General features: G+C 35.9%; 1 protein-coding gene across 8 annotated transcripts in view; it reads left to right on the forward strand.

The window, feature by feature from the left end:
* Positions 1-24075, forward strand: part of utrn (utrophin) — a 193575-nt gene that overhangs the window by 145868 nt on the left and 23632 nt on the right. For all 8 annotated transcript variants that reach the window (XM_052594682.1, XM_052594686.1, XM_052594679.1 and 5 more), the window contains 7 exons: positions 1566-1640; positions 3206-3407; positions 6285-6370; positions 10272-10429; positions 10996-11162; positions 14615-14726; positions 21805-21941. In XM_052594682.1, coding sequence (XP_052450642.1) covers positions 1566-1640; positions 3206-3407; positions 6285-6370; positions 10272-10429; positions 10996-11162; positions 14615-14726; positions 21805-21941 — 937 coding nt within the window. The remainder of the gene's footprint in view (positions 1-1565; positions 1641-3205; positions 3408-6284; positions 6371-10271; positions 10430-10995; positions 11163-14614; positions 14727-21804; positions 21942-24075) is intronic.

The following is a 24075-nucleotide window of genomic DNA, read 5'->3' on the forward strand; positions in this document are numbered from 1 at the left end:
GGTGGAGGTGTGTGTCTGTGTTTGCAGGAAACCTCCAGAGACACACACACACACAACCTATTCACAGTACACAAACAAAATCTGATGAGCGTCGGTTTCGGGTTTGGTTCAAGTTTTGAATCAAAAATAATAATTTGTTTACATTAGGTAATGCATTAGGTATTATAAAGTTAAAATGGTAAATAAGATTATAAATAAAAATGTTTGTTCCTAATAAATTGGCTGATTAACTAACACTATAAATGTTAATGTATTAGTGTATGTAGAAATAAACATTTGATATTGACTGAAATAATGTAAATGTATTCTTCATTGCTATTACACGCTAGTTATTCACTAATAAAAATAACTAGACCAGTTTTATTTTAGTGTTATTTACATACTATTGTAGTATTTAGATGCGTTTGTCGTTGATTTATTTTAAATTCAGTTTTAATAAAATAATAATTTGGTAATATTTTATTACTTCAACTTATTGGTAATGCTATAAAATAAGTTCCCATTACTTAACATTAGTTAATTCATTAACAATGAGCACTGCATTTGTTACAGTATTTATTCATCTTTGTTAAAGTTAAGAAAAATACAACTGTTCATAGTTTGTTCATTTCCATTAAATAATATTAACAGATACAACTTTTGATTTTAATAAAGTATTATCAAATGTTGCTAAAAATGTACATAAATGCTTTCTAAGTAGCTTTTATTGTAGATTTGTTATTTTTTTTGTCTAATATATGTATATATATAAATATATAGATATAAAATGTATAATATATGTTCATAAATGTATGTGTATTTTATTTCAGTTAATGAAAGCAATTTTAAAAGTTTAAGTTAACAAAAACAATAAAACATGAGACCAGTTGTTTGTATTAATTAATTTATTTATTTATTTATTGAAAATTATTTGTAATTTGAATAATTTTAGAGTCAGATTTTGGGCCAGGATAGGAATTTTAATTGTGATGCTAATTATGTGCTACTAATGCTAATACACACTTTCATTAAATATGTTTACATGTAAAACAAAACACTGATAGCTATAAAAATAACACTAGAAAAGATTTAGAAATTAGCATACAAATGATGTTGGGTCTGTCAAGCATGATGTGCGTGCACAAGACAAGCACCTAGAGTTGACAGAAAAGTCAAAGTGCATCAATCATATTCTGACCTTTTTCTAACAAGAACCCAGCTCAACCTGTTAGATGACCTTTACATCTTGTTGACTTGTTAACTGGGGTAAGAACATGCTTGTCAAACACACTCGTTAACACAGACCCTTTTTTTTTTTTTACTTGTTTTTGAGGTATTTAATGAAATGCTGCAGTTTATAATTCTGTTGTCAAGGCCAGATTGTGACAGATGGTGCACTATTTATGGATTTCACATGTCGCCAATCATTAAAAATAACAGACTCAAATAAACAATTCATCTGTCAATCTAACATCTTTTTCACTGATTAAAAATTCCTTTTCAGACTCAGTTCACAGGCAGTTCAGTTCAGTTCACAGTCTCTGTGTTGATTTTTTTCTTATACTTTCTCTTCTTTTTCCCTTTAGCTGACCTCAACAACGTGCGCTTCTCTGCATACAGGACTGCCATGAAGATCCGCCGGCTACAGAAAGCCCTCTGCTGTAAGTGTGTGTGTGTGTGTGTGTGTTATATGATCAGAGCTGCATGCTTGCATCGTCTCACTCCTTCGACTCAATTAACTCTGAGAGACCCAATTAACAGCCGAAAGAGAATGGGTGTGTACAGTACGTGATCTCTTCCTCTTCCTCTGCCTCCATGCCTCACGTCCTCTTCATTTGCATGCATGTTTGTTTCTTGAGTTGTTAATTGGTCTCATTAAAAGTGTAAACAGGGAATATGGCATCCATCGCTCCATCAAAGATGAATGTGTTGATGGTTCCGATGCTGAAAGCATGTCCTAAAAGAGCATTACAAGCTATAAAATTTCCATCTTAATCGGGATGTTAGCCCCAACCGACTGTGACCGCTAACAATACATTTTGCCAGTAGCTTAGTTTCTATTTTTGTAGATCTCTGACACTCACATTCCTTCTTGAAGATGTAACTTGAAAGCAAAGATTGAAATGTAAGTTTTGGCATTACAAGTTTATATTGAGTTTTATGTGAAAATTGTATTGCCATTGCTTAATAAAATGCACATTCAGAAGTCTATTCTTTTTGTTTAATATTCTAGGGATCACTGCAATAATTTGTGAGTAGTCTGTAAATAATAGACTACATCAGATTAGCTTTTGCAATAGTGTAAGAGACCACTCTCATGAAAGCGTATTGACAACCCCTTCTTGTCATGCATAAGGAAAGTGCTTCAAGATTTAGTAGCATCTGAGATTTAAACTTTAGTCACAAAAACACTGTTAGAGTTCAGTCCATTTCTGTGAGTCATTCAAAACATTGCTCATGAACATTGCTCAAAAACTGTTCTCAGATGACATTGCTCTTAAATATTTTAAGAACATATGTCTGTTGATGACAGTATTGCTACATAGTCACTTGGTGGTAAATATGCCCTTTAATCTGGTTTTAATGACTATTTAATTACTTATTGTTAATTTATGTCCTCAGTATTTCTCTTGTGCCTATGAAGGGATCTTTTCTGATGCCCCCAAAATTGATTTTATGAAGTCAGTCTACTAGAATATTTAAATCTGTATTTTGTAAAAGCTTTTATTTAATTGCTTTATGTGTTTGTTTGTTTTTTGTTTTTTTTTAATTACTCTTCTTTTATTTTTTTTTTCTCATGTAAAGCACCTTTAGGAAGCTACCTTTCAAGACTCTATGCAAAAATAAATGTTATTTTAATTTAAAATTAATTATATTTCTTAAAAACACCTTTTTAAACTGCTTAAGAACAAATGCATAAATAAAAATGTTTTTTTGTTTTTTTTTTTTTTTGGCTGACACTTTTATCCTAAGTGACTTATATTGAACTCAAGCTGCACATTTGATCAGTTCTCGCTTTCCTTGTGAATCGAACTCATGACTTTGGTGTTGCTAGTATCAGTGAAGATTCACCTATGGGTTTTTATACAGTAGTTGGTTTTTCCAATATATCAGTAAAACAAGGACTGTGGTAAATATAAATTGAAAATGCAAGGTCGTTTTGCTCTTCAACAGCCATACTGAAAATGCAAACCAACAAGCAACGTTGTCTCTCTCTGTTTCTCAGTGGATCTGCTGGATCTGAGTGTGGCTCAGTCCATGTTCCAGCAGCACAAGTTGACGGTAAACTCCCAGCAGCTGACGGTTCCTGAGGTCATCAACTGCTTGACGTCTGTGTATGACGGACTGGAGCAGGAACACAAAGACCTGGTCAACGTCCCGCTGTGTGTGGACATGTGTCTCAACTGGCTGCTCAACGTCTACGACACGTATGTATTACACACTTGTGCTGACTGTACACCAGACATGTGGCATGTTATGACACAACAACACTTACATTAAAATCCTGCTGTTGTGTGCGCAGCTAGTGCTTGATGATGCATGTCTTAACCTGACGAACAGTCATTTTATTTTCCTTATCCATTTGGAAACCTATGTTTTGATTTTTAGAAATATTTTAAACGGATTGGTAAGACTTTGTTATTCATATATCTTACATGACATCAGACTTACATCAAGTTGAGCTCAGGATGTCTTTGGTCTACCTATCACCTTATGTTTTGAATTGTGCATGTTATGGAAGCCACTTTCTGAACAAATAAAACACATTAATTGCAACTGTTTATCTTACATCAACTGTTTATCTTTTTTGCAATTGTAATTTACATCTTGCATGATATAAATTCGCAATTGCAAGTCGTAAGGTCAGAATTGTGAGATATGAACTGGTAATTCTCACAATTGCACATTTATATTTCGCAATTCTGAATTTATATCTTGCAATTCTAACTTTCTCTGGATTGCGAGTTTACATTTCACAGTTCTGACTATTTCTTAGAATTGCAAGTTTATATCACGCAATTCTGAAAAAAAAAAAAAATTCTAACTTTTTACACAGAATTATGAGTTTACATCTCTCAATTCTGATGGACTGTCCAGCTTTTGATATGCAAAGAAAATTCTTTTATGAAGTGAACTCAATTAGGTTCAGTTCAACTTTATTTGTATAGCGCTTATTCGTATACGATACAAATAATTTCAAAGTGACTTATAATATTTCTATAATATTTAGTAGTAGCTTATCAGTGGTGACTCAGTTTATGTACATATGGCAGAAATGTATGGAAAATCAATTAAAGACATAATCAAACAGACAACGAACACTATTAACAGCAATTATTATGATGTAATCAAACTTATAGCAAAATTTGGTAGTTCTTTATATTTTTTTAGGGTTTGCATCATCTGAGGTTCTCTGAGTGGTTGGCATCATCTCTTCTCGGGTGTTTTGGATCCAGACTGAAGCTCATTTAAAACCTAGATTACCAGAGAAGAAACGGGCAAAGACATAATTAGCATAACTGCTGTTCAAACCAAGTAAAATGTATTTGCTTAACCAAAGCTAAATAATAATAATGTACGTTTGATCAGATTTAACTTTAGTACAAGATTATGAGATGAATTATTTGAATTCTTGGCTAAAGTGATGCGTTTTTAATCTAGATTTGAACAGAGAGAGTGTGTCTGAACCCCGAACATTATCAGGAAGGCTATTCCAGAGTTTGGGAGCCAAATGTGAGAAAGCTCTACCTCCTTTAGTGGACTTTGCTATCCTAGGAACTACCAAAAGTCCAGCGTTTTTTTGACCTTAGGGAGCATGATGGATTGTAGCGTGGTAGAAGGCTAGTTAGGTACGCGGGAGCTAAACCATTTAGGGCCTTATAGGTAAGTAATGATAATTTGTAACTGATACAGAACTTAATAGGTAGCCAGTGCAGAGACTGTAAAATTGGGGTAATATGATCATATTTTCTTGACCTGGTACGAACTCTAGATGCTGCATTTTGGACTACCTGTAGCTTGTTTATTGAAGATGCAGGGCAACACCTTAGCAGTGCATTATAATAGTCCAGTGTAGAGGTAATGAATGCCTGAACTAGCTTTTCTGCATCAGAAACAAGTAACTTTTTTCGTATCTTGGCAGTGTTTCGAAGATGGAAAAATGCTGTTTTTGTAACATGGGTAATATAATTTTCAAAAGACAAGTTGCTGTCTGATATAGCACCCAGATTTTTGACTAAAGAGGAAGTAACAGTACATCTGTCTAGATGTAAATTGTAATCTGCAAGATTGTGTGTACTGTTTTTGGTCCAATAAGCACTCTATCTTATACATTTTTAACACACTCTGTTAGCTTATATTATTTAGAAGTTTCATCTGGTCTCCATGAGATATATAGTGGAGTATCATAAGCATAAAAGTTGAAACTAATCCTGCATTTTCTAATAATATTACCAAAGAGCCACATTTATATTGAAAATAGCAGAGCACCTAGGACAGATCCTTGCGGCACTCCATATTTTACTGGTGATAAATTCTATGACTCTCCATTTGAATATACAAAGTTGTAGCGATCGGATAGGTAGCAGCCTGGAATTGAACTACTGGTTTCGTCTGGTCAGAGGAGAACTGGCCCCCCAACTGAGCCTGGTTTCTCCCAAGGTTTTTTTCTCCATTCTGTCACCAATGGAGTTTCGGTTCCTTGCCGCTGTCGCCTCTGGCTTGCTTAGTTGGGGTCACTTCATCTACAGCGATATCGTTGACTTGATTGCAAATTAAAACAGACACTATTTCAACTGAACAGAGATGACATCAATGAATTCAATGATGAACTGCCTTTAACTATCATTTTGCATTATTGAGACACTGTTTTCCAAATGAATGTTGTTCAGTGCTTTGGCGCAATGTATTTTGTTTAAAGCACTATATAAATAAAGGTGATTGATTGATTGATTGATTGATCTAAACCAGTAGCAGAAACTTGTTTCCATACAGTAGCACATGCAGTTGTGTAAAAAAATATAAAAATTAGTTTCATTATTCTGAATATTTCCATTGTAAATCAGGTGGGAGACAAATAAATCTTCTCATTTAGCTAAAGGCTTGTCTCGAGCACACAGCTGATTGTTGTGTATTTTATACACTCTCAAGCTCTGACCTTGGATGCTTCCAATATGAATGCAGTGTTATACAAACTAAACACTACTGAAGTGTATTCCCTAATCGATAATGGCAGATGTGTAGCATTGTCATATGCTCATTGCTGCCTTTTCCTCTTACCCACAATGGTTTTTGTTTTGCCACAGGGGTCGCAGTGGGAAAATCCGAGTTCTCTCCATGAAGATTGGGCTGCTCTCTCTTTGTAAGGGTCACCTGGAGGAGAAATACAAATGTAAGCTATTTTGCTCTTTTTCATAACAATTATAGAACCAAAAATAATAACAGACTATTTTCTTCTGTTTTTCTAACATCTTAACCGGACATGAACATCAAATGATAAATGTAACATTTAATTGGATAAAGCTGAAATGCAATGGTTTAAATAAAAAGCCTAAACAAAATGTAAAAATGTCACCTTGAAAACTGAAATACAATAAATTCAAGTTTATGTGCTAAAATTACTAAAACTAAAATAAAATGAGAAGCTAAATACTTTATAAAAACAACTATTAGAAAAAAATATATATTTTAAAGCTAATAATAATTAATGCTATAATATAATCTAGTTAAATACTGAAATAGCATTGTAACATGTTGTTAGTCATTCCACCACATACTGTAAAATGTGTCCAAAAACTTGTATCACATATATGTGTATTAACATCAAATATAGCTGTTATGAGGTCCAAGGGTAAATTGAGGTTCATGCTGGTCGAGGTTTTTATGTATTTACAGATAATTTGATTGTTAGATGACATACAAATCCCAGCCTTATCCCTTTAACTAACATGTTTGTGGAGCGCCACAATCCCCATGATGATGCTCTACCTCTTTTTTCGGTCCTGTTTTGTTTCTAAAAGCACAGTCATCTGAAAGAACAGACTGCACTCCCATGATGCACATCCTCACGTAATTGGGCTTTTTGCCCTTTTAAGTTCTGACTCATCTCAGGAGTCTTCAGTCCTCTGAGTGATCAGGACTCAAAGTAAATGAATCCCGGCACTGGTTAGTTTACAGGCTGCAGCAGTGATTGTTCTCCTTGTCTGAAGAACCATAGACAGACCAAAAATGATGTACAGCGCTTGAGATGGAAAGTTTTTTTTTTTTTTTTTGTTTGTCAGCAGTTTGAGGTTCACTCTTTCCGGTCAGCACTTTGTAAAGCAGAACTGAGTGACGGACAATCACAAACGGGTTTGTTCGCTGACCTTGAGTTAACACAGCGCACGGTGAAATAGAGTCTGTGTGACTTTAGCTGTGTGTGTTGGACTGAGAATAGAGTTTATTGAACTGCTTTGATGCTCTCAGGACAGAGGGCTGGAGTTCAGCGCTCTGTGCATGCGTGCGTGTGTGTAACAGCTCTGGCAGGGGTCTGCTCTTGATCTGGTAATCAAGGTCATCTCAGTCCCTGAGCCAAGGTCAGAAATAGAGTGATATATGAAAAATTATGGCAAATGGCATTTATCATTAACTGAAGGACTTTTATTTTGCTGTAATGTGTAATCTATTCATCTACATCACATCTTAAACCATTTGTATATTATTGAAGGGAGTGCTTTCAAAATTAAATGAAAAAAAAACCCGCTAAATTATCTCTTTTAATTTATCCACATAAATGATGCATGCTTGGAAACATTTGAGCTGGGATTGAATGCTCATATGTGAGTGGATGGAGTGTGAAATGATGGTTATGATTGCATAGAACGACAGTATGTTTTATTCATATGGTTTAACAAAGAACTTTTTAGAAAAGCTTTGACAGATGAGACAGCAAAATATGGTCTATTAGTTTTTTAATATATATGTAGTCTGGTATTTGTACAAAAATAAACAAGATTTTAATATCATAAAAAAATAATTAGAAAAAGAAATTCAGTAATGTATTTTCCACATCATTCTGTGAAATAATCTACCGGTGATATTACATTTTTCAATTGATATATTCTGTGGGGTAAAAATGTAAACTAATTGAAAGTGTCCATCTATTTGTCTGTATCTAGCTGTCTATCTGTCTGTCTAGCTCACTTTCTTGTCATCCCTATCTGCCTGCATTTAGCTGTCTGACTGTATGTATCTTGTTGACTGCATCTTATCTGCAGTCTGTCTGTGTCTAGCTACTTGTCTATCTAGCTGTCTGTCTGTCTTTCTCTAGCTGTATGTCTGTGCATTTAGCTGTCTTTCTGTCTGTCTGTCTGTCTCTATCTATATGTCTGTCTGTCTGTGTCTTGTTGTCTGTCTGTATCTAGCTGTCTATCTCTAGGTGTCTGTATCTAGCTGTCTGTCTGTCTGTTTCTAGCTGTCTGTAATCTAGCTGTCTGTCTTTCTGTTTCTAGCTGTCTATATCTAGCTGTCTGTCTGTCTGTCTGTCTGTCTGCATCTAGCTGTCTGTCTGTATGTCTGTCTGTCTGTCTGCATCTAGCTGTCTGTCTGTCTGTCTGTATCTAGCTGTCTGTATATAGCTGTTAGTCTGTATCTAGCTGTCTGTATCTTGCTGTCTGTCTGTCTGTCTGTATCTGTCTGTCTGTCTGTCTGTATCTAGCTGTCTGTCTGTCTGTATCTTGCTGTCTGTCTGTATCTAGCTGTCTGTCTGTCTGTGTCTGTCTGTCTGTATCTAGCTGTCTGTCTGTCTGTCTGTCTGTCTGTATCTAGCTGTCTGTCTGTCTGTATCTTGCTGTCTGTCTGTCTGTCTGTATCTTGCTGTCTGTCTGTATCTAGCTGTCTGTATCTTTCTGTCTGTCTGTCTGTATCTGTCTGTCTGTCTGTATCTAGCTGTCTGTCTGTCTGTATCTTGCTGTCTGTCTGTATCTAGCTGTCTGTCTGTCTGTGTCTGTCTGTCTGTCTGTATCTAGCTGTCTGTCTGTCTGTCTGTCTGTCTGTATCTAGCTGTCTGTCTGTCTGTCTGTCTGTCTGTATCTAGCTGTCTGTCTGTCTGTATCTTGCTGTCTGTCTGTATCTAGCTGTCTGTCTGTCTGTCTGTGTCTGTCTGTCTGTCTGTCTGTCTGTATCTAGCTGTCTGTCTGTCTGTCTGTCTGTCTGTATCTTGCTGTCTGTCTGTATCTTGCTTTCTGTCTGTCTGTATCTTGCTGTCTGTCTGTATCTAGCTGTCTGCCTGTCTGTATCTTGCTTTCTGTCTGTCTGTATCTAGCTGTCTGTCTGTCTGTATCTTGCTGTCTGTCTGTCTGTATCTTGCTGTCTGTCTGTATCTAGCTGTCTGTCTGTCTGTCTGTATCTTTCTGTCTGTATCTTGCTGTGTCCGTCTGTCTGTCTGTATCTAGCTGTCTGTCTGTCTGTATCTTGCTGTCTGTCTGTATCTTGCTGTCTGTCTGCCTGTCTGTCTGTATCTGTCTGTCTGTCTGTATCTAGCTGTCTGTCTGTCTGTATCTTGCTGTCTGTCTGCCTGTCTGTCTGTATCTGTCTGTCTGTCTGTATCTAGCTGTCTGTCTGTCTGTATCTTGCTGTCTGTCTGTATCTAGCTGTCTGTCTGTCTGTATTTGTCTGACTGTCTGTTTGTATGTAGCAGCTTGTATGTTTTATTTGTTTGTCTGTATATCTCTCCATCTAGCTGACTGTCTAGGTTACTGTTTGTATATCTGTAAGTCTAGCTGTCTGTCTGTCCATCTGTTTATCTAACTGTCTAGCTGCCTAACAAACTGTCTGTCTGTCTTATCTTTCTAACTATTTAGCGGTCTGTCTTATAGATGTACTTTGTTGTCTTTATGTATACCTGTCTATACCTGTAGACCAGACTGTCTGTCTATCTTATGTCATCTTGCCATCCTTCCATCCAAGGTGGATAGATATCACAGCTGTCTGTATCAGTCTATTCATCTGTCTGTCTGTTTATCCATGAGTCTGAAATAGATAGGTGTTGCTGTCTGTCTCTCTGTCCATGCATCTTCCTGTCTGTCAGGGTTCTCAGTTTCTCATCTCTCAGTGTCCGTTCACACAGAACGTGATTTTTCACTCTACTGCTCTGCTTTTTTATTGTTTTCTAGAAAGAAAACATCTTTGGCTGTTGTGCTCACGTATCACATCTTCTGGAATGCCTCTCTATTTTTTGAATTCTGTGTAAATTAAAACAAGTTTACCTTTTAAACGCAAACATTTATAGGTGATTTTTTGTTTGTGTTTCCCAGGTCTGTTTAATCAGGTGTCATCGGCGGGTGATACGTGTGATCAGAGGCAGTTGGGTCTCCTGCTGCATGATGCCATTCAGATCCCTCGACAGCTGGGCGAGGTGGCGGCCTTCGGCGGGAGCAACATCGAGCCCAGCGTCCGCAGCTGCTTTCAGCATGTGCGTGAACACACACACACAAACACACACACATCAGTGCGTTATGATGATCACAGCGTGTGTGTTTCACTCCGATATGTCTTTGTTTATGACTGATGTTCTAGTTCTATTCTGTTATAAAGTGAATTATTGAAGCTGTCTGCTCGTGATATCCTCACATTGCCTGACACAACACTGTGTGTTGATGGTGTTGTCAGCATGAGTGTTCATATTTTCGTCATTTCATTAGTGTAAATCCTACAGCAGTTAGACTGGAGGCTATAAATACACACTTTAAAGAGAGAGACAGACATCCTGTTCAAGTGTTTGCTGTTTGACTTTTTTACAGGACACTCTGTCCATCCAACTATCTCTCTACCAGTCTGCCTCTCCATTTGCCTTTATTTTTCTCCTTATGTCTGTCTGTCTTTCGTCTATATATCATATATTAATATTTATGAGGCTGTTTTATCTCGACAAATGCTCCGTCCATCATCTTGATTTCAGACAGGCTGCATCTCATGCTGTTTATGGGCTTTCTGAAATCCCTCCCTGATTGGCTGTTTGTGCTTACTCTCTGTTCTCAGGTGACCAATAAGGTGGAGCTGGAGCCGAGGCAGTTTATTGATTGGATGAGGCTGGAGCCGCAGTCGATGGTTTGGCTTCCGGTTCTGCACAGAGTAGCGGCAGCAGAAGCGGCCAAACACCAGGCCAAGTGCAATATCTGTAAAGAGTTCCCCATCGTAGGCTTCAGGTACACATACATACACACACATACACTAATGACCAGTTGACTGTACATTATGAAGAAAAGAAGAACCAATGCAAACTCGTGGTCAGTGCAACAGATCTGAGAAGCATTGCACTAGACAAAGCATGATACCAATCAGATCTGTGAGAGATTTAAGACACACACACACAGGTGCGCGCCGCACTGTCTGGGAGCAGAAAGGTTAGATTGACTCCTGAGGCCCAGCATTAATCTAAATGTCAGCATCTGATAGCACTCTAAATAAGAGTGAGACTGATGAAAGAACTGGAGGACTGAAGCATACGATCAGTGCCATTCAGACTGTTCTCTGATCAGCTCTGACACTTTTAAAAGTTCAGCTCTAAACTAGTGCTGCCAGTGTTATCATTAATGTCTGAGAAGAGTTTAGAACGTTTACTGTCATTGAGCGGGAAATACATCAAATCATGATGCATCTCAGAGCACGGTCTTGCATTGTTTATGAAAGGCCATAAGATCAAATCTTTCTCACCTGATATATATAAAAAAATATAATAATATTAATTAAATTGTCTCTGCTTGTCTGTCGATTTATATTAGTAATGGTGCAAGAGTTGGTTATACAGTATTTTTAGAATTATATTTTCATTTGTAATTTTAATTTTGTGTGTGTGTGTGTGTGTGTGTGTGTCTATATATATATATATATATATATATATTTATATATATATATATATATATATATACAGCAAGATGAGCAGGAATGCATTTTTAATGGAAAATTTTATTATTAATTAATATTTAATAACAACTCAATGGTTTATATTAATTAGTTAATATTAATTATTTAATTGTTTTAATTTGTAAATAAATCCATTTAAATATAATAAACGATAATAAGGTATAGTAATAGTAGTAGTAATTTTTATTAGTTCGTTTATTAAAGTAGTTAATCAAAACTAATTAATTTGTTACCATTATATGTAAAAGGAGTGTTGTCTATAATAAATTAGCAATTTTTGTGTGTGTATGTGAAACACTCTATTATTGTAATAATGATAGAAGTCACTGACTCAGACAACTGCAATAAAATAAAGAATTACAGCAGTAAAACATCTGTATTGCATTATTATATATTAATATAATATTTAGTTTTTTTGTTTTAAAAGCAAGCTAGAATTTATTGTCAGCATTAATATCAGCCGTGTGCAGATATACAGTGCCATAACTGCAGGTGAAGCATAATGAAAGTGTGTGTTAGAGAGATGTGTGGTGTTTTAGTTCGTCATCACAGCCTCCACGGTGTTTTTTAAACAGCCACTGTGTGCTGCTGTCACAATAGGTGCTGACCTTTTCAAATGCCATGCATACATACATAATGCTGGTGTATTACTGATAATCCTGCCATATTTAGCATCTCTGGCTAAGTCACACTGACAGCCTCCTCCGTCTCTGGAGGACTGACACCATCTCGTTGTGTGAGGTGTTTGTCTGAGGCAGTCGGACGCTTGACGGAGGAGATACGGAAAGAGGTTTGTCAGTGATGGATAGTAGAGAAGACTGAATGGAACGAGAGAGAGAAACGGAGAAAAATAAAGTCTGAGTCAGTCAAGCTGGGTTTATTGAGACATGTGAAAAAACATGGGGCTTAATTCCGTTAGACTGATGAATTCACTTACAAATCCATGCTATTGTAATTAGTTGTTTGGCAAGATTAACAATTGTTAATTGTTAAGGCAATAATCCACAAGAGACTATGCCTTACAGTGATTTTGCTCCACTTAAGCACTATTCCCTCTGCATCAACAAATGACTTTTTACAAGTGCTGTGGTCAGAGGCATGGTCTAGCAGGAACAGCGTGTGTGAGTGACCAAAGTTAACTCACTCTTACCTTTCTCACCTCTCTTGACTGGGGTGTCTATTAAAACTTTAATCAGATCAGTCAAAGTGGACTGTTACTTGAACGTTAAATGACTAAACAGCTTGGTCCACACTTTATGGACTTAAGGGCCGATTACACAGAACATGTCTTTGTGTCTAAAAGCATGAGACACGGTGCTCAGGAATCGGTTTATATATATATATGAACCCCCTTAATGTTCCAAGGTAAAGACCTTTTTGCTACTAACCTGTTTCAGTAAAGTATTTTTTAAGCCTATTTATGCACAATTTATTTGTAAAAAAATAATTTTAATGTCACACGAAACCATGTTTCTGAGCAAATTGGCATGTTTGGTTTTGATGAGAGATTGGATATGTCAAATTAATACATGAGGTAACATCTTAAAAAAAGAACAGTGTTGAACATATTTCATGCGTGTTTATAGATTTACTCTGTATCTCTATAATATTTGGTGTAATAATACCTATTATTATTATTATTATTTAGAACTGTTACACAATGTAACAAAAATGAGTTTCACTTAATTTATAGTTCTTCTGTAATTCTGTGGTGCTGTTCATTATTTTACTCTTTATGTTCATGTAGTATCAATATTTTGGTAAATATTTAGGTCAGAACAATTTTACCGCTGGTTTAGTACAGATCAATTTTGTACTAAATTTTTTTTTTTGGCTTTTGCAAATATGGGAAGATTCTAGAAGTTTCTGTGATATTCTGTAAAATTTTCTGGAACCTTACAGAACATTGTGGGACTAATCATAAAAGACAGATATATATATATATATATATATATATATATATATATATATATATATATATATGTACGTTAATGTTAATGTTCTAATATGCCTTAGGACACCCATTACTGGCAATAAAATCACTTTAACTTGCAAAGTCTCAAGGATTATTGTTTTATTTTTCAATATCTTCTAACTTCATCAAATTGGATTTTAGATCAGATATTCGTTTTATCCGCAGCTCTCAGAAACTAATATAAAAGCTCTTGATGGCGTGATATTTAGTCATTCTCAGCAGGGGCCTCGGTGTTATATTGTGCTTTCAGATGGGCCGCACGAGAGAAAAGGAGCTTTTTACTGTCATATCATTTATGCAGAAGCGCAGTGGAAATATTGAACACTGGAGGAATTATATTCTATTGAATTTGCATTTCCTGGAGAGACCATAAGAAACCAGAAACAAACAACACACAGTGTGCAGTCTTCTTCCACACTCAATTTACATTTATATGAAGAAATCTGGGAAATAAAACCACTTCTAAACTGTGTGGTAATGATGTTATTCAATCGAGCGTGACGTGACTGGAGTGAATGAGTCTTCTTAAGAGGACTGTCAGTTTCAATTTCAAACAATAACAGTAACAAGTGGATAATTGTTTGACAAAACTACAGAATGGCTGCTTTTGCGTTAATGGCTAAAATCAATCCAAAGAATTCTGTCAGTTTTTTCTTCTGTAAAACGGAAAGGGATCAGTTGTGAAAAAAAGTTCATGCTGCTTTTCCATACAGTGAAGAGCTATCATGCTAATTGTCAGTTTTCTTTCTCTCTTTGCAGATATCGCAGTTTGAAGCACTTCAACTATGACGTTTGCCAGAGTTGTTTCTTCTCTGGTCGCACAGCGAAGGGTCATAAACTCAACTACCCCATGGTGGAGTACTGCACACCGGTGAGTTAGCAGCACCTGAACGTCTGCCTCTCTCCTACAATCTCTCTCTACCCATCAAATCAAGTCATGTGTAATGAAGCTCGCAAATTGGAGCTCACAAAAAGAGACAATTTGCATGAATGGGCATTATAGTGGGCATAGAGCTCTGGCTCTGTTTCAAAGCCTGAGATGCCTTCGTGTCTACTACCTACAAAGGCAGCTACCTTTCAAGACAGCAACCTATCTGAAATAAAACGGTGTAACTAAAGGGCCTTACGTACCACGGGAACCTTTACATAGTACTAGAACTAATTGTTGAAATACCCATTGTTGGGCGTTTTCGTACTGCCGTAACTGGGTGCGATTTTAGTACCAGACTGTTTTTTTCGAGAAAACCATATTAGCTGCTAGCCTGGAGCAGGGTATAACCAGCACAACTGGTTCTACCTGTGATGTAATTGATTGGCCAGATGCTTTCGAGAACGCCCTCACCCACCCATGATTTAAAACGTCATCCTCCTGTTCTTAACACTGTTGAACGTCATGTACAAATTACGTCATTGTCAACCGGCTTTACATCACATCCTAGTTCACATTGTCGGCGTGAATGCAACCCTTTAAATGGTACTGGGAAACGGGGCTTGAAAACGAAAATTCAATCGGTTCACTCCGAGCAGAATCGATATTTTAACTTTTCTGTTCCTGCGTTCCTCTGAATTATTACCGTTCCGAAACCAGTTTGGGTGGAAAAATACCGGTAATTAACGTTATTTTTTTAAAAACAATATTATGTGTCTATAATTTGCGTAATAATAATGTAAGGCACGTCATTTCTATATGCAGGCTTTACAGTTCTTACCATGCACTAGCTAGTTGGCTTTGTTGGAAGGAGGACACCGACAGGGAGCTCGGCAGATCATAACACTTGATTTATTAAACATGAAGAGGTAAACATTAGGACAGTGTGTGTCATCTCTATCTCTCTCTCTCTCTACACCTCTCATAACTGCACGCAGACTATTCTCTGCCACGATTCTAATCGCTGGTCTCTCATCTCGCGATATTACCTTTCTATCTTATTTAAAGTTATAGAACATTAATTTTAACCTTACATTTTACTCCCTACAATAATAGGAATGTAATTTTAATACAGTACAGCGTTTTATTTACTCAAAAAGAAAAAATTGAGATCTAACGTTAGTCAATAACCCGCTGTGGTTAGTCATCTTTTCTAGATTTTGGCCAAATGTAGGCTACTAAAAAAAAATCTATCATCACTTTAAAGACATCAAAGGCATTGCATTTTATTAGCCTTATTACTTTACGAAATAATGAAGGCTAAAATGCCTGTAGTCTAAAGCAAAATGTTTACGAACATTATAAAAACAGCTATTAGTTTCTCTCGAAAACAAAACAAGTTAATCCAAAAACAAATTAATTTAAGATGAAGCTGATACCTGCATCTCTCATCCGGCAGGAATCCAAATGTTTCCATGTTTCAGACGTATCTGGATGCTAAAATATAATTTATTATATAGTGTTTTTACTTTTGTCTACATAAAACATCATCCTTCAGATCGGCTTTATCAGCACAGTGAGGCGCGATCACTCTGAACGCAACATGTTGTACAACGGAGCAGTCTAACTTTTTATTTGTTTCTTTAACTCCATTTTATTTTGTTAATGTACAGGCTTCAATAAAGCAAAATGATGTTGTGTCAGCGAGATGGTCATGCCAAAGCTGATTGGTTTAAGCAAGACACAGCTGAGAGGACATTTCACTCGCTTTTTCACATTTGCATGCCGTACTTCTGGAATTCATGATTCATTGACAGCAAGTTTCAAATATTAAATGGAACGATAAAATAACGTTATTAACCGGTTAATGGCCATTTCAAATTTTCGATTCTGTGCGGAACTATAAAATTGGATTTAGTTTCTGTTTCTGTTCCTGTTAAAATTTCGCTCTTTTCCAGTTTTTGTTTTCGTTCCTTGAACCGGTTCAGATACCCGCTGGGAAATAGTTGACGTAAAAGTACTTTAGTGCTGTACATTTAGTTCTGGAACTAAAGCAGTGCAAAAGGCACTACTACTTCTCACTGTAGGGTCCTATGATATGTTTGATTCTTTTTTTAAAGGTAAAGGTACCGTAAGTATTCCTTAAAATATATTGTTTTAATAGAAACTTTATTAGTAGTAGTATTTATTTCTGTCACAGAGTTAATCCGAACCCTTATTTTGATGGATTCCTTTGAAGACATTTAAGTTACTTTTTTTATCTAAGTGATATGATGATGATGTTGTTGTTTTTTTCTCAAAAGAAATCGCAAGATATTTAAAAAGTGACTTTCAGAGCAGTTCTAAAGGTTATGTTAATGTATTTATGTCATCATTTAGTGCTGAAAACACTGGGTAAAGTAAACCGAACTGTGCATCTGTGCCAATTATTCACACAGAAAAATGCAGAATTTATTTATTCAGTAAGTAGTAATTTTGTGGCTTAATATTCACAGACACTAGTCCATATTGCATTTAGATATAATTTTATTGACCTACTTTTGATTTGTCCATTCAAAAATTGACAAATTTCGTGATATTTCGTGTTATACAGTAAGTTACGTTTTTAAAAGTTTTGTGATCCCTTCTGTGTTTTCCGCATTGTGGAAATCGCAGGGCCCTATTACTACTTCAGAAAGTTTAAAGCAAACATTCAGAAGTAACATTCCCATAATGTTTTCAACGGAGCATTCCCTTAAAATTTTTGCTAACATTTGTATAAAACAAGACTCAAATCCAGCTGGGACTGTGACGTGTGGTCTGTGAGAAGCAGCTCACGGTACGAAAGTAATGGCGAAGGTTAGTTTCTCCTCCAGCGCTGCAGGCCAGATAGAGAGTAGTTAAAACTCAGAGGGCCTTGATCTATTAGCGTCACCGGCAGGATTTCTTCCCACCTCTACAACACAAGCTCTGTGAAACCTGAAATTTAAGGTGTTCAATTCAACAGTTCAGTTTCAGAGCGTGAAATTAAAAAGCTGTCACTGTCATTCATCAGCGTGACAAAAGGTAAACAAATTTATTTTTGCTTTCTTTGACTCGGTGCAAATTCAGTGAAGTTAGACTGAATAATGATACAAATTATAACTATTTTAACTGACACTTAAGCAAAGAAATGTTGCCTTTTCATTATTCATAAAGATGGCGGAGTGCCAGTAGATGGTTCAGATTCAGATAAAATAGTTTTTTTTGTGTGTGTGGTGTAGTAAAGTGGTCCAACAAAATTTGTAGATTCAAACCTAGGGATTTTAAAGATGCACCCTGAGCCAATTGAAAGTCTATTTAAATGTGACAAACCAAGTCAGTTGAGATGTAAAATGAATTGCGCATGTAAAATGAATTTTTAGCACCCATTGCCACTCATATATCTTTTGTTTATCTTAATTGGTCAACCATGTCCTGATTTTCTGTTTAGTCAAGTTTTACTCGACAAAATGTATGAGCATTTTAGTTAATCAATGAATCGATGAAGCATCATAAAAGTAGTCCATAAGTCTTCTGAAAACCTTATCTAGCTATGTGTGAAAAAAAGAGGGAAGATCACTCAGTACTTTTGACACAATCATGTTTCTATCTTTGTTTAGAATTAGTTTATAGTTTATTCATAAATTGAAGACAATGCAGCTTTTTCGTTTTATATTTGATTATTCAAATTCTGTATTTTTTCTTACTACCTCAATTTTGAATTCAATCGTGACCCTAAGAATTAGTTTTAATCAAATCATGAGGTGTCAAAAGATTCCCATCCCTATAAAAACAAACTATGCCCTTCCTAAAGCTTGAAATGGGATATGCACATATTCAAACATTACAGAAATGGCTGAGCCACTATTGTGACTTTGAACAAAGCATTTAACCCCAGGGTATTCCAAGTGGATCGGTTCTGTAATAAGTTTACGATGCCGTTCTATGGAGCAACACATAAAATACTACTGGCCCCAGAATATCGATCACAGAACAGTGGTTCTATAAAGAAGTTGTTAATATCGAGTGACATTTTCAACACAATACAGCCAGCTCTCTTTGTTTCAACAATGTTGTAAGCTATAGAATTGTAATTCTAGTTGAGAAAAGTGCTACAGTGAAACATTTGAGTGCACAGACAGCAACGCTCGGCCTATTAAATTATCAGACCAGAACTTACAGTTTTATAATAAGATTGTGTTGACAGTGCTGAGCTAGAAACAGTTTTTTGTTTGGATGTAAACTCTTGTTTCTCCATCTCTTTTCAGTCATTGGCTCGCTGTTTTTTTTTTTTTTTTTTTTTTTTTGCCATTCAGCGGGGCAGCTTTACTCCTGAATTCATCACTCCTGTCAGTCCTCTAGCACACAGACCACAAGCAGTTGTGAAATGTCCGCATGCCTTCATCTTGACAGATAGACAGTGCCTTTCATTTCCTTTCAAACTGATGTATCTCAGATACCACACTATAGAAACACACGCACATATAAGAATAAAACAAATTTAACTCAGATTCAACAGCAAATACTGTCATCAGCATTCGGAGAACAGACGATCAATATTGAACAGAATGCGATTGTGTGGCCCTCGGTTGGGCTGTTACGCCATTATTGCTTTTTCATTGTGGTGATATTGCTTTTTGTTGTTGTGATATGGTTTTTATTAGTTGTGGGATACAGAGTTTCTTTAGCCCAGTGTCAGAGTAAATGAGTAATGTGCTGTGTTCAACTCGCGCTTTCAGCTGGAACTTCAGCACTTTTTAAAAGGAAAGCTTCACCCAAACATGGAAAAACACCATTTATTAACATTGACTTGCTTTTTTATATTGGTCTTTATTATATTGTTATATTGGATTTTTTTTTCTTATTCAATGGTGAAAACCCAATTAATACAAGCAGTGTTGAGAACAAGATTCTGTTTGCTCATGTTTACTCAGTGAGGCCAGTTGAAAATATGTAGTTTTGGGGTATCAAGCTAAAAAAAAAACACCATAACTGCACCATACAAGACTTGTATATTTGTTGCAATATATCATTATTGATGAAATCCATTCTATTACAAATATATATATATATATATATAGATACACTACACATACTGTATAAATATAAATAAATAAGTCTAATGCCAGTAACCCTCCAACACACCAGGTGGCAATATTGCAACTTAATTCTGGTTGCTGCAAACCATATTATGTTAAAAAAAAAAAAAAAAAAAACTGTATGGGAATCTCAGTCTGCAGTAACTGCTGATCAAAAGCTATTTCTTTTGTATGCTTTTGTACAGTTATGGTAACAAACTATATTTTTCCACACTCAGACTTACTTGCAAAAAAAAAAAAAAAACTTGAAACCATTATAGTAATATTATTGTTATTTATTATTTAGACCTTATATCGTGACAGACCTTATTCGAAGTCTTTAGATGCCTTATGATAGTTAAGTGAGAAAAAGACAGAATTAAGCCCTAATTTAAAGAAAATCTGTCTTCCAGCTGTGATCTTAAAGGCAAGTTGAAATTTGACAAATAAATATAAATTGGTGTTTTGAATAAATTTGCGCTTCACATCATTATAAAAAAAAGTATTAAAATTTATATATATATATATATATATATATATATATATATATATATATATATATATATATATATATATATATATAATATTGTTTTTTTTTTTGTTTTTTTTTTGCACCAAATTTGTCTGTTTTGTATATGAGATTTGAGACGTGGCTGATAGGCTGGTATTTCTCATACAAAAGCCAAAAAAAAAAAAAAATGCATTGATTAAGTAATTGGTCGTTTTCATTAAATATGATTTTCTATCGTTCCGCCTCCGTGTTGATCTGAAGTTTCTAAGTTTTGTTGGACTTTGGTTTGATTTGAGAGTTTAGCAGAACGAACTGGAGAGACAGAATCCCTCTATAATGCATGGGCTGTCACATTCTTGTTTCTCGGTTGGTCTCCCAGTCTCCAGAAGAAATATGATTTGGTTGGTGAATACGTGCAGATTAGGGAGAGGAATCTTGGACTGAAACCCCTCGCTCAGCTCAGTAGATAAACGGAGAATGAGAGGAGTGTGGATGGACAGATCAGTGCTGGATCTGTGTGCTTGAGAGAAAGAAGCCAATGAGCTCTGTGTGCTCTCATTATACTGCATTTGACTCAAACTGACCTAAAACACATACTGTACACTGTGCATACTGCTGTGTCTGCTAACACCTCTGCTGCTGATTTCATGCCCTTCTAAATATAAAGGAGTGGAAACTTGTGTTTTCAGGTCAGAGATACTATGTAAAGATCCTTCAGCCGCAATTCCCATTTGTTAGCGAAGTAAGGATGCAAGTGTGTGTTTGGATGTCACCTAATCAGAGCAAATATGAGCTGTACCTTTTGGATGGCTTCCAAGGCTTTGCTATTGTATGTGGTTGCTAGGGTGTTTTGGGATGGTTTCTAAGTAGTTGGCAGATTTCACTGCCAAGTCTTTGTGATATTCTGATCTGTATGAGTCTATAAGACAATAACATTTTTGTAAGGTGAAAATAGAAACAACACTAGGTTTTCATTCTTATAATACCAGGACATGCATCTGTTTGTCAGTAGATGTAAATTAAAATAAAATAAATAAATTACTGCATTTAGCAGACGCTTTTATCCAAAGCGACTTTTTACCTATCATGTAATTTTTACCTGTAGATGTATGTTGTTGTTCAAAAGTTTGGGTTCAAACATTCATACAATTATATTTTAACATTCACATCGAAAACTAAAAAATAAATGCAGCCTTGTTAAGAAAACTTTCTTAGAAAATTCTTACCCCAAAACTTTTGAACAGTATTTTAGATGTAATTGTAAATTGGGTTTTATTTTGATGAGAGGAAAAATAACTTTAAACGACTGGTAAAGAAAAGATTCAGAGTGCAACCCATAAATACGTTCTGCCAACACCTACACAGCAAAGTTTAATACTGGAGGTTCAAACCACTGGTGATTCAGCCTTAATTATATTCAAGTTACTTTGAACAATTTATAATAAAGTAAATCCACTTCCTCATCCATCATCTGTGCCTCTCTCATTTTCAGACCACCTCAGGAGAAGACATGCGAGATTTCACCAAAGTCTTAAAAAACAAGTTCCGCTCCAAGAAGTATTTCACCAAGCACCCTCGCCTGGGATACCTGCCCGTCCAGACGGTCCTCGAAGGAGACAACATGGAAACGTAAGCATCTTGAAAGAAAAGAAAATCATTCTCTGTGTTTTGCAGTTGTTTGAATTGGACTCTCCGCAGGCTTTGGCTTTCTTCCGCCTCCAATTATTATCTGTCTTCACCCGGAGAGCTTTTACAGCCTTCACGCAATGAGCTTATTCGCATTGCAAGGTTTGATGAGCTGTTGAGAAATGTGAAGAATGAAGACTGACTTCTTTTCTGACTAGAAGCCCTGAAATCTGAGAAAAAGACAGGGTCTAATGCCAGGGCTAACACATTGTCCTATTAAAAACTGAGATGCAGATATTCATTATTTGCGATGTTCTAAGTAGTTGTACTGTATGTCAAGTGTTTGCTAAACAGGTTTTTAGTATGGAGTCCTGTAAGAAATCAATGAACTTGTGATGACAGCTGGCCTTTTGATTTCTGTTGGTTTGCACTCATTGGGTTTGAAATTCCATCTTGAATTGAATGATAAATTAGTAATCAAGCCTCAGACACCTTGAATATAGGCTGTGTCTGCTCAGAGCTGCGGTTCAGATGTTATCATGTCAACACGTCTCGCTTCACAGTGCTGATTTTCTGTCTGTACAGAAATATCCTGCAAAACTAAATATGCAAAACTCCTATTGGAATGACGGGAATTCAGGCACAAAATTCAATGAGCAGAAAGAAATGTAAACTGCACCAGGAATAGTTATACCAAATAGAATAGAATACCAAAAATTTACATTTTGTCATTTATATTTTAAAGAATTTTGAAGAACCAAACAATTGTTGACTTCCGTAGTAGAAATACTATGGGGACCATCAACCATTTGATTATCAACATTCTAAATATGTTATTTTATGTTCAGCATCAGAAAGAAACGGGTTTGGAATGACATGAGGGTTAGTAAATTGACACTTTTCTTTTTTTTTTTTTTTGGTGAACTGTTCCATTAAGTCAGTATCATAACTCAGGTAGAACCTCTTAAGTGATTATTTGAAGGCTATGAACAAAGATATGTCTCGCATCTCTCACTTTCAGTTGAAAAAACTAAACAAATTCAAGTCTGTGGCATGGTTTAGCAGAATGCTAAAGTATAATATCTATAAAATCAGATAGATTTATTATTAGATTTTAATAATTATATTTAATAGACCCTTTTGGACCCCTTTCTGCTGTGAGGCATTTCCACACTAAATTGTAAATCCAGCAATTTTTTAATATGTTTAAAAAACAAAAAAAACACTATACTTATATTATTTTTTCACTATATTTATGTGACCGCATTAAGATTTTTTTATTTCTTTTGCTGTTGCTATAGACATTTACCCTACTATGATTACTTCTGCTGCTGAGAACCCTGGAATGTGAAAAAATGGCCCATAATCAACATTTCTCTCATTTTACCTGCCAAATTGTATGGATTTTTTCCCACCGAATTTGTCACAATACATATTCCACTAAAGATAAATGCAATGCAGGCTTAGAATTTGAACAAAAGAAGGCATCTTGGAAGGCAGCGTGATTCTGCAGGCTGTCTTGTTCCTCCGTGTTGGGAGCGTGCCTACTGTATGATGTCTCAAAATGCCGCCCCAGGCAGCTCAGTGTTTTTGGAACAGAGCCCAAGTGTGGCCAGTTCAAGAAAATAAAGAGTTATGCAGTTCCCACTTCAGCCTTAACTCCATACTACCGTTGATTAAGGCACTTCTGGTTTTCCAGTGGGACCATTTTGTGAATTTGTGTCAGAAAGAAGCTTCTGCTCTATGACAGGGAACTGCAGATGACCCATTTCTTCAGCGGGTGCTGATTATAAATCTGAAATGACTGAACACGCTGCACAGGCTTCCTGTCGTTCCACGTTAGCGTGACGTTCAGACGATCTGAGCATCGGTGATAGCAGAACGTTTTATGTAACGTTCGATTTTCAGGTTTCTGAACCGATGTACACAAGCATGAATAAACTCCATCGCCACATGTCAGATTTAACAAAGAGTGATGACCGTGCTTGAAATACATTTAGAGCGCTTTCCAAAAGCGAAAGTGTTTGGTTTTCTTGAAAATCTGAAGCACCAGGGGATATTGAGCGATTTGTATTAGCGAGCCCGTGTTTGTTGACTCTGTCAGCACTAATTTACAGAATCCCTCATTACTTTGAGT

This window comes from Carassius gibelio, chromosome B23 (assembly GCF_023724105.1).
Source record: "Carassius gibelio isolate Cgi1373 ecotype wild population from Czech Republic chromosome B23, carGib1.2-hapl.c, whole genome shotgun sequence".
Taxonomy (NCBI): Eukaryota; Metazoa; Chordata; class Actinopteri; order Cypriniformes; family Cyprinidae; genus Carassius; species Carassius gibelio.